The 11,864-nt window shown below is 41.7% G+C and overlaps 1 protein-coding gene and 1 pseudogene across 1 annotated transcript; one reads left to right on the top strand and one right to left on the bottom strand.

Moving 5' to 3' along the window:
• Positions 1-2,274: 2,274 nt before the first annotated feature.
• On the bottom strand, positions 2,275-2,871 carry LOC136484374 (glycine-rich cell wall structural protein 2-like; annotated as a pseudogene).
• A 7,655-nt stretch (positions 2,872-10,526) lies between these two features.
• LOC136479588 (uncharacterized) lies at positions 10,527-11,507 on the top strand. The gene has a single exon (XM_066477407.1). The coding sequence runs from the start codon at positions 10,527-10,529 to the stop codon at positions 11,505-11,507; it is 981 nt and encodes a 326-aa protein (XP_066333504.1).
• Positions 11,508-11,864: the final 357 nt, after the last annotated feature.

Genomic DNA, 11,864 nt, shown 5'->3' with positions numbered 1-11,864 from the left:
CTTCCTTGATTAATGATGTCTAGCTAGGAGGAAGAGATAGCAGCAGCAGACCTATTTGTAGGCAACATGACTATATAGCATATGCTATTCTTTTAACTATTAATTTTTGAATCTTATATTATATATTTGATAGCTAAAATAATCTCAAATAATAAAGTTGTTAACTGCATCGTCGAGTACTACAACTTTGGTGTTGACTTTATTTCCATTCGACATTGTTAATCATGTCAAATTTGATTCGAGAACTTATATTGAATATTTGGATTTGTAAACCATCTCAAATTAAAAAGTTATCAACTATAAAGTTTGAGATTTGTTTGAAAGAGTTATAATTTTTTTTTGCAAAAAAGGCTATCACTGTTGGCTCATTGGCAGTGTTGGGTGAACCTATCGCTGTCGGTTCGTGGCTCCAACCGATAGTGATAGTACCATGTCTACAAATGGTTTCTTTAAACGCCTTCTTTTATTTGTAGGAGCGGCTCACTATAAAACCGCCTCTACAAATGGCTTTCAAAACGAGCCATATCTAGAAATCGATTTGTAGGTGTAGCTGGTATTTTTAGCCACCTCTACAAATGATCCTATTTGTAGCAGTAGCTCTAGATCTAGGCATCCCCACAAATGAATTTGTAGAGGCGGCTCTAGATCTTGCCACCCCCACAAATCAATCTGTAGAGGTGGCTGGATCTAGAGCTGCCGCTAAAAATAGGCACCCTATAGTAAAATTACATAGTGAATTTTGAAATTTTCAAACGACCTCGGATGGACAAACTACCAAAAAGAAAGTTGTACATCTCAAAATGTTATACAACTTTATAGTTGTCAACTTTTTCATTTTAAATCATTTATTGAAATTCAAAATTTTCAAATGACCTTGCTGGAAAAAACGACCAAAACAAGAGTTGTACAACTTTGTATTCGCAACTTTTTCATTTGAAATCATCTATCTAAGGAAAATTATTTTTGAATTTCTCACATTTGAAATTCGAATTTTTCAAACAACCTCGGATGGAGAAAGGAACAAAAACAAAAGTTATAGATCTCGAAAGGTTATACAACTTTCTAGTTGATAACTTTTTCGTTTGAAATAATTTAGAAATGACCAAAACTAAAGTTGTAGATCAGAAAAGTTATAAAACTTTATGGTTGACAGCGTTTCCATTTAAATTTGTTTTGGATCCTAAATACTCATTTTAAAACTGGATAAGCATAAAATAAGATGGACAAATATCCTAATTAGGCACAACTGTCTAATGAGTGGAGTGCTTACGGAAGGGACCAGCGAGGCCATAGGTCGCTGGGTTCAAATCCCCATAGTCGCAAGGCGCCATTTTCTCGCGTTACGTGGGAATTGCGACAGGCTGCATGCTTGTGGCTGGTTGGTGAGGTCTCCCCGCAATTACATAGCTTTTTTACTATTTTTTCCCCAGATTTGTAATTTCTAAAAAATAATTTGTTGGGGCGGCTCGTTTTTCAACCGCCGCTAAAAATACCTAGTCGCCCCTACAAATCAATTTCTAGGGGCAGCTGGCCAACCGCCCTTGAAAATCGTTGATTTTTAGCGATGGTTGGGTAGGGGTGGCTGGCACGGTGCCCCTCCGTAGTAGTGGTAGATGATTTTATTCTTCTTTTATAAGGTTGGTCAAACTTAAGGTATTTTGACTTAGTGCAGCTCTAAAGTTTTGTTTTAGGAGAGGGTGTAAAATAGTGATGGCCAAGATCACTTTTTTTAATGTTATCACTGACATAGATGGGCTTATGGGCTGTGGCAGCAGTTTTTGCTAATTACTTTCAAGGATGGACTGACCTAGAGAGTCTAAAAAAACCCTAGTGAGTGTGCATGGTGTAGGCATCCGAAACCATATCCGGACCCACCGTAATTATAGGTCTGACCTAGAGAGTCTAAAAACACCAAGTTAAACCTAGTTTCTGTATTGTGAGCTAAACAACTCTAATAATTTCAATGGTATATACTATTTAATAACCATGTGAATGTGCACGGTGTAGGCATCCGAAATTAACAACACCAAAGAAAAACATAAAAAATTTCTTGAGATATATGTAGTGGCTAAACGACAGAAGAGTTATCATTTCTTTCATAAACAGACATGATTACAACATCTTATAAGCTCGACCTTACAAGCATACTACTCTTACTAGAATAGTTGGACCCTTTATTGATTTAATAATTCTAACAAAAATGTAACGAAGGGGGAAAGGAAATACATAATTCTATGACTTCAAATAAGGAAAGACGATGGGCTCCAACTTCAGATTAACTGATATGGAATTCAGGGGTAGGCATTGCCGTATCCAGATCCAGCACCTGAACCACCACCAGTCCCACCATTTTGACTGTTTCCTGTGCCACCACCATTGCCATTAGCATTTGCACCTGCACCACTTGATCCCCGCCAATACCTATTAGCATAGCTAGAGCCAGAACCGGTGCCGCTACCGGATCCTTGAGCATTGGAATTCCAAGCACCTCCGGCTTGTCCTCCACCCCCACCTCCACCAGTTCCACCAGCATTAGAAGACTGTCCATAGCCAGAATACACTCCTTGACTATATGTACTAGACCCTGAACCGGACCCTGACCCCAAACCATATCCGGACCCACCGTATTGGCTATTTCCACCACCTGCACCACCCCCTCCAGCACTTGCATGGGCACCATAAGGACCACTATCACCTGATCCGGTGCCAGACCCAGACCCTGATCCCCCGCCATTCACATATCCGCCGCCCCCCTCCATCTCCTGTGCCAGTCCCATCAGCACTAGAGTATCTAGCCACCCTTATAGCATTGGCTAATCCCATGCTCATGAGGACAATGAGCCCCAGTGATATCAGCTTTGTGCCCGCCATTGTGAGCTATTACTATAGAAGAGTGCTTGAGTGAGATGAGTTCCCAGCTGCATGGGTATTTATAGTGCTTGATGCCATGCAATGGTTCTTTTACCTTCATAGCATGCACATATGGTAGTGGCAGTTCAATAGGAGACCAAGTGGAGGCTTTTAAAATCCACTGGAATTAATGGAGCTTCTTGACTTGATCATTAAGTACATGCAAGAAGCAAGATGAGTACATGTTACAAATTGTCTTTGCGCTAGTACTTGTTACGGTCTCTCTAGATGGTCAGCTAAGTCTCATCTCCATAGATAATGGATGGCACAAAGTTTTAGCATTCATTGGTGTTTGGAACGCCCATTGAAACTAAAGCTGCTTGCTCCGGTTTAAGTAGTTCACTTATTTGTATTCTTCGTCTCAGATATACAGTAAAGTTATCCATCAAGTCATTGCCGATTTTCGGACCTGCACCGATACTAAATGTGTGAAAGATTTTAGTGAGTGTACTGCTTCGTCTCATGTTTTTTAGATAACAGAAATTGTTCTGGTTTCGACCTCATCAAGGACAAGGCATTAGTCTAAAATTATTACAAAGAGATGGCCGCAGCTATAAAGTCACTCGCAAAAGCTCTAGAAACATTATGATAGAGTTCGACATTATTGGCCAATCCTGAAAAACAACCGCCATCCATGGGAGGCAAAAAATTGCATAGCTACTGACTCCAAGTTTCAGCAAGAAAGAATCTGCAGTTCCTGTTGATCCTCATCAAGTCGCTGCAATGGTGCCCAGAGCCGTAGCCACTACATCGCCTTGAATAAAATCTGCATGAAAGCTTTTGGTCGGCATTTGTCAAAAAATAATGTCCTTTCTTGATAGCCATATGGCCCAACACAATCCCAGAAGCACCTGTCAAAAACTTTAGCATATTATCTCGCCCAGCTAACAACACACTCCAATGGTTAAATAAATCATTTAAATATATAGCTGAAATAAAGCTGGGTCTAGTTCCATTAAAATTATTTGTATGTTTTGTCTCGATATATATTGTGTTGCTGGGCAAAGACACCATACACAAACTTTTTCTTGGCTTTTGCTTGGGATAAATTGTTTCCGGTTGAAAAACTTGCAAAAAATATGCATGCTACGACAATATACTCTCATGCATGCTCATGACTCTGCATTTGACCATTCTCTCCAGCACTGCGTGAAAGATGCACAGCTGGTGACGTGAAAATCAAAAGATGCTGAGATCACCCATATAGTAATTTAACCCGGAGTTTTATATATCTTTTGTGATCAGGCTCTAGCATTACACTAACAATAAAAGTAGTAAACCACGACCTGCATGCATGAAGTCTCAATAGACAGCAAAAAAAAAAAAAAAAAAAAAAAAAAAGCACGTTTGAAGATCAACACAGGCATCCCCTTATCACCCGAACGATTCTATTCCTCATGCAGTGGTTGACGTTGCAGAGGTGACCTCGAGGTTTTTGCAACGACTTTGACAAATTCAGTCATGGACTTAAGAACTACTCCTATGTGTACCTGGAAATCTCGATAAGAAAGACAGCTCACAGGATTCATTAATTAGTACAATGCAAGCTGTATAAGTAGCGAAACAATCCTTTAAGGCTTGAAGCCTAAGCGTCCACTTGCAGTAGTTTGATAAGAATGGATGAAAGTCGGGTCGAGATTGTCTGATAGCGGTCAGATAACATTGTGAAATTTTTTTTCTTGCACAGCCATACCAGCTAATCTGCTAATGTAACAATACTAATAGTGTATGGAAACATACTCCCAAAAAGAAATGTAATGAAATATTAAAACTGCCTATCTTCCTTTGAACTTAAGGATCGATCTGCCATCTTTTTCTTCACAAATGCCTCGTCGGTTAGTTAACAACACCGTGGGGACACTCGGTGACTTGAGTGCATCGGTGTGTTGATGCCAATTAGGTCATACACACCAGGAAAGAGCTAGAATGCTCAATAGAGGCAGGCCAAAATCAACTTTTAGATTGGCCGTCACTAAACAACATATTTGCACATAGATATATGATGAGCGCATAGAGCTTCAGACAGAACCTCATGCTATCTCCTAGGATTGTCCTAATTAAATTTTCATTTTAAGAAAGCTTGATGATCAAAATCTTGTTACTTGACTCAACTTGGCCATTAGCTTGAGCATAATATGGAGTTGAATTGAGCAACTTAATATTATATATAATGCGGCAATTTTGGTCTCTTTGGCCTAGTCTCTTTTCTGATTTAATTGCAGCGTTTTTGTCTTCCATTGGTGCAGAACAATTCAAATTTGACATACCACATGTTCATTTACACTAAGAGCATGAAAAGAAATCCAAGTTTTTTTTTTCAAATTTGAATAAACACATGAAAGGAAAACAAACGACTAAAACCACAGTAGCAAACACTCGGTTCTAGACGTACAAACATCTCCAGCCCTACTCACTAGCAAGGCAAAAATTGGTAGGCATATATTCATGTGCATGTGCAAAATACGTAGCAGAATGATTCATTGGCATCGCGATTTTTTGAATTCGTTGGCATAGCTTATGTTTTGGCTATATACTACTACAGACTGCAACAGAAAAATTAGACTAGTACGTGTTCTCATGTTTGAATATTCTTATCATTAAGATTAATGGTCTAGGTTTGAAGCAACTAGAGCAACATGAGGATGTGAGGAAAATCATCAAATCCTTTTCAAGCTTGACTACACTGGGTCATCTCCATTCTCTAAGAGAATTATCTTGACAAGATGACACCCAATGAAGCAATCAATAAAATATTGCTCATGAGCTCCGGATGAACATTGTGGCCAAAGAGAATGAAACATATATATATCTTTCACCTCCACAATTCTCAAGCACATATTCGAGAACATGATGAAAATTCAAGAGTAGGTGAATAGTGTGAAGACACAAGCTCAAGTTCAAGTGATGAGTCAAATAGGAACTTCACCACCAAGGGCCCCAAGCAATGCCTCTTCTCCATCACATTATGCATTGCGCCATATGGACAAAGGTTATAGAAGGAATGTAAGCGATGACTACTGCTCTTCGGATAATGGAGAAGACCCATATGAGCCAATCCATGAACAACAAAGGGCCCTTAATTAAGAAGAAATATCATGTCAGGGTTCTCAACGCTATTGAAGAGACGCGTGCAACCTTTCTCATCTCTTATAAGAAATTTTCTAGACAAGTTGAACTTGTTGAATGAGGACCATGAGGATCTCAAGGCCCATTGAAACAGATTGGCTCTATGTTTTGTAACTATTTCTGATTTTTACAACCGACACATGTGCAGTATATGTATCCATCCTTCCATACATTATTTGTGTTGTACGCCTTGGCGGCGTCCACAAAATACTTGTTGCCTACTAAAAATCTAATAGACATGGGCTCCAAAATATATATCCATCCGTGATCCATATGTGAATAACAAGATGTGTACAACGACCTAAGGATAGCAGACATGACCTCTTTCACTCCCTTCTCTGTGATCCTCCTACAAGGCACTCAATCGAGGGACAAGAATGTTGAGCCGGTGAGCAGCTTCCAACCGCCTCCTTTACTCCGTTGTCCTCCCGTACTGAAATCTCCATCACCGGCGTGGGGCGAGCTCGAGCCCCTGCCATGGCGGCGCAGGCGAGGTTCAGCCCGGCCACGCGTGGCACGGGGGTGAGCGTGAGCCCCGGACATGGCGGCGCAACCGAGCTGCAGTCCGGCCATGCGTGGCACGGGGGCGAGCTCGAACCCTGGCCATGGCGGTGCGAGCAAGCTCCAGCCCGGCCACGCACGGCGCAGGGGTGAGCTTGATGTTCAGTCCTACACCGCCAACAATTAGGACCTTGGGGACTATCATGTCGGCTATTGTTGGACCCAGGATGAGTGGGTAATGGGTAGCATTAGATACGCTGGTCCATTGATCCTTTCTGGAAAATTGGATCAGGTACTCAGACCAATTGAGGTACTTGGGCAAAGCAGGTTCCCTGCCAAGATGTCCCAAAGGGCCAATTTTCCGGAGCGCTTGTTTGACGAAGATGGGACTCCTGTGAAAATTACTGCAATAGCGCCCTTGGGCCACTGAAATCCTGGATCAGGGTTGTCATCTCCGTCTTTGTTATTATCATCTTTGCCCTTGCCTTTGTTGGTCTTTGCATAGAACCCTAACTCTTGGAATTGTCTGCACTCGGCCGCCGTATGCTTGGTGTTCTTGTGGAAAGGGCAGGGTAGATTCTTGAGGTCTTCAAACTTTTTGTTATTTTTGTTAGACTTCTTAGACCTATCCATGGAGGCAAGGGTGTTATTGGGTCCTCATTTCCTATATATTGGACTGTCCACCCTGATTGCCCCTAGGGTCGTAGCTTCTGTTGTCCTACTGATTACGTGTGTTGACATTTCTTAACATCACTCTTTACTAAGTTATCATCCCTAGCATGATGCCAGAAATACATGGTTGGTAATTATTAATGACACTTGTAAACTCAGAGAGAATTATATATGTTAAAGTAAAGTATCCGCAAGCGCACAGATAATATACCATTGTAACATTTCACCCTGGAGTATATCGAGTATCGTTATTTATATTTTATCCACAGGGATGAGCTATGGGATTGTTGGCATAGAGATATTGACAAATATGTATACTTATGATAAAACCACTCTCATGCTATGGCAGGGGTAAGTCAAATGATAAATAAATGATAAGTGTGAAGCATTGATAATAATTCCAGAGATAGAAATAGAGACTCATAAAATATAGTATGGCTAGGCATGAGATTCGGTAAGAGCAAAAGATTCCTAAGTCATTCCTTATTTACTAAGTCTTTTGTACACCCAAGTATATACACTCTCATCTATAGCATAATTAACTCTAGATCTATGCATAAGGAACATTACTAAGGAAGATCAAGAACAGAGCTTGACTCTCTTCGCAACCGTGTTCTACTTGCTCTACAAATGGGGAGTGGACTACAAAGGACTCAATAGGAGTATCACATCTATGATCTACCACATGACCCAGAGTGCAGAATGCATCTGCATGTAAATAATCTCAAAGCATCATGCTTACATAAAGTCGACCACTTAACCCATGCGCATCTTGGGCTAAGCGCTTTGTGAACATATGCATAAACTCATCATCAATCACAACTATATCAAGCTGTCGACACATAATTTCATCCCATGCCGAGGACACACGCAGCAAGCCGGAAGGGTCCGCTCGATGGAGCAGATCCGCCTAGCTTCAGCGCAGGGGTGGTCGATCCTGCACAATCCTCCCGAGGCGTGCCAGTCAATTTGACCCTACAATTGACAAGGAGAGAAAGTTCATCAGTAGTTAAGGGCGGATCTTGTCGATGTTGCCAGACAGTCCCGAATGTACGGCTGTGAGAGCCGATATGAAAGGAAATCGGCTAAATAGCCGATTCCAATATATTCATGAGAATACGTCAGTTAGAGCTCATGGGGTCGTGTGAGGAGAATCAGTTATCATTCAGGATAAACATCATTTAAATGAATATTAATCAATGGCAATAAGATATCAATGATGATCGGTCCATACTGAGCTAATGATTACGAGCAACCGAACTCCTTTTTATATAAAGAAACAATTCAACATCACTTAATCATTTAATAAAGATAAATATAATGAACATGTTAGATCTCATCTATCGCCATGACTAGTGGGGCATGAGGCAGAATCATGCAGGCCGTAGAAACAACAATAGACTCGACGACCCTAACTCATTACTAATATCAGTGGGGCATGAGGCAGAATCATGCAGGCCGTAACACAATAACAAGATCATGGGGCTAACACATCTTTCAACTTATCTCTACTTCAACGATCTCATGATGTGAACTATTCGTGAAAGCATTCGATATCGGCTAAACAGCCGATTCAGGCATAGCGCACAGTTAAGGTCATGTCTTCTCAAGAACAGGTCTATCAACCAACAATCCCCACTCCATGGTGCCAACAGTGGGGTGAGAGGCAGAATCCCACAGGCCGTGATGATGGGCCATGAAACGGTTCTCGCTAACAGATAGATCTACTCAAGATCGAACATGCCTTAACCGCATGCTATGCACGATTAAGATTGACGCAAAACAGCCGATAAAAACATAACTCATCGCTTAAGATATAGATTAGATCAGTTTTAGATTTGCAAACGATGAGTTAAATAAGATATGAGGCCGATCTAGATCAATCTCAATCGGGCAGAGTGATATTGCTATAATTAGATAAGCAATGAAAGCAATAAGCAATATCGGTAACTTAATGAATCTACCAAAGACTGCCACTCTAAGATAGAGCCGATAACTTGACCTTGATCCAATTCAAGTAGTGGGTTGTGAGGCAGAATCACATAGGCCATACTTGAATTAGGCAAGAGTCGATAACTAGCTTATACCAGAGCCGCAGTGGGGTTCGACCGGATCGATGCAGCCATATGAATATAGGTATAAACCATGACGGTACTTACAACAAGCAGTGGAGGTCGACCGAATCGATGCAGCCGTACTTGCCGAAGAACTCACCGAGATCTACTCTACTCCTACTCCTAAGGGGTGGCCAGAGCTGAAAAAAGTAATTGACTTGTATTTGATTGATTGGTTGATCCCTTTACAATAGCCAGGGTTTGGTATTTATACCCGGAGCCTAAATACGAGTCCTACCCGAAGCACGATTTACAACCTTTGGCATAAAATGAAAACATTCCTAATTTAAGATAACTTGGACTCTAATTTTGCCTTTTTTGTAGAGTCTGACATGTAATTTCCCGGTGCCAACCGTAGTTCATCATTGCTGTCTGCTGATGTCACCCTAATATATATCTGATTCCAGAGTTGTATTTGAATTGGCTGACATCGATCTTTCTTGACTGGCACAACCTTGAAAGCCTACGAGTTCCCGCGTTCTTTCTCCCAAATTTTGGTGCAAACATATGCCCCCAATTTTGGGATAAAATGGTTTTGTCCCAAAATTCCGACTCATCGGTTTACCGTGCCGCAACCGTCCTTATCTGAGAAATACGCATAACTCCTAACTTTTTGGCCTGAGCCTCACATAACATCAATAGTGCCTCTTTCGACGCACTCAACCTTTTTGTTTTCCCCTCTTTTCTAGAGCCAACTTCAACAGCTGACGCCGCCGTTATCGAGGACCCAAACCCTAGCAAATCCGCCGTTCCGTCAAACCGTTTATTCAAGCTATCTTTGCTAGATCTGAACTTGCTCCGGCTATGATGGCGACCTATGATCATGTTCCTAAGGTATGTTTCTAGTTTCCGTTCTCTAGGTGTCGGCCGTTACCCCGTATTTCTGCCCCTTTTGAATTTATTTTATCCGATTTCTAGGAAATGAAGAACGAGATCTTGATTCCATCGACTGTTGTCCCTAATGCTTACTTCCTCGGGCCGATGGGAGACCCTGATCCATCTGATTTTATCTGCCAAGAAACCTAGCAGATCCCTTTTAAAAGGTCTATAGTGGACTTGTCTTCTTGGAACAAAACTCCCTTCAGAAACTAGCCTAAAGCGCCTAAGGGATGGAGAGACTGGTTTTGTAGGGTATCCGCAAAGAAGGGTGGAGATTGGGAGCTTTATGATCTAAACCAGTGTCTGACACTTTCGTTGTCCGAAATGGAGAGAAATGATTCACTCCTGATCTCTGCTTCTTATTTTTGGTACAATTCTCTAAATGCTTTCATTTTTGGCCATGGCCCGATGATCATTACCCTGGCCGATGTATACATGTTGATTGGCCTTAGAACTACTGGATCAATGCAACCTTATGAGTACTTGAGTGCTGGTTACAAAAGACTGGCCAAGATAGCAGACTATACCGGATGGGCGAATTACATTCTGAATCATGTTGAGGATGGATCATCTGTTAGTGAACGAGAGTACGTGGCCTTTCTGAATATGTGGCTAGAGAAATTTATCTTTTGTGGGTCGTCTTGTGGCCCAACTTATAATTACAAACTTATGGTAGAACACCTGGCATTAGGTAAGGATATCCCTCTTGGAAAATATCTGCTGGGAGCTGCTTATCATCTGATGTACCAAGTGGCTGCTCAACTGCTAAAGAATGAACCAGTACAGACTATCAACGGCCCCTGGTGGCTGATACAATTGTGGCTCAATCTATACATGCATAAGTCAGTAAGGCCTGATCTCAGAGATATGAGTTTTCCCTCCTCCAATTTTGATGAGGAATATAGAGGCAAAGAAGGAAGAACCCGACAGTGTATGAATTATGGTGAGGCTACATCGGCCATAACCATTGACTTCGATGTTGGCCACTTCTTCAAAAAGCTTTACAGAGGGTTTGATGTAGTCGTCCTAACTTGGCTACCTTACAAGGAGGATGATGAACTAATCTTTCCATTCAAGTTCCGATTTGAGTCCGGCTGCTCGGACGAGATAGCGGCCGCGATCTTTAATACCTTTATCAAGCCCTATGTTCTTTTGGCTGAATTTTGTCATGGTCGTGGCAAAATGGTCAAAGGCTCCTCCACCCCGGGCAATCCTCTGACCTACGAGTTCTACAACCCTTCTTTTATGGCCCGTCAGTTCGGCATCGGCCAACTTCCCCCCGCCTGTTCTTTGAGAACATCTTGAAGCCAAGGGAAGATGTCAGCGACGTGTTGGAAGCTTCCAGAATCTTTCAATTGTGGTCAGACCTTCCTTCTTTTTCCTTGCACAACTGGGTCATAGCCAGTTTCTCTTCTAGCCTCTTCGACACCTGGTGGCAAGAATGGCGTTCCCATCTTTTCTGTGGGCTAGTTCTCCCTCTGTGTATAGCTCTGGATGAGGAATTTGCTTCTAGTAGTGAGGTAATATTTTATTTCCCTTTTCAGATAGACTACTTGGCAAATCCTTTTGCCAATCATTCTGATTGATCCTTTTAGGACGTCGAATTCAACCCTCCAAGCCTAGACAGGAGAGGGTGTCCCATAGATTACCAACCCTCATGCC

This window comes from Miscanthus floridulus, chromosome 9, assembly GCF_019320115.1.
Source record: "Miscanthus floridulus cultivar M001 chromosome 9, ASM1932011v1, whole genome shotgun sequence".
Taxonomy (NCBI): Eukaryota; Viridiplantae; Streptophyta; class Magnoliopsida; order Poales; family Poaceae; genus Miscanthus; species Miscanthus floridulus.
Note: the sequence above shows the minus strand (reverse complement) of the source record. Positions and strands in the feature narration are given on the sequence as shown.

Coding starts and splice junctions, on each gene's coding strand:
- LOC136479588 (XM_066477407.1), top strand. CDS start 10,527: ATGGAGAGAAATGATTCACTCCTGATCTCTGCTTCTTATTTTTGGTAC.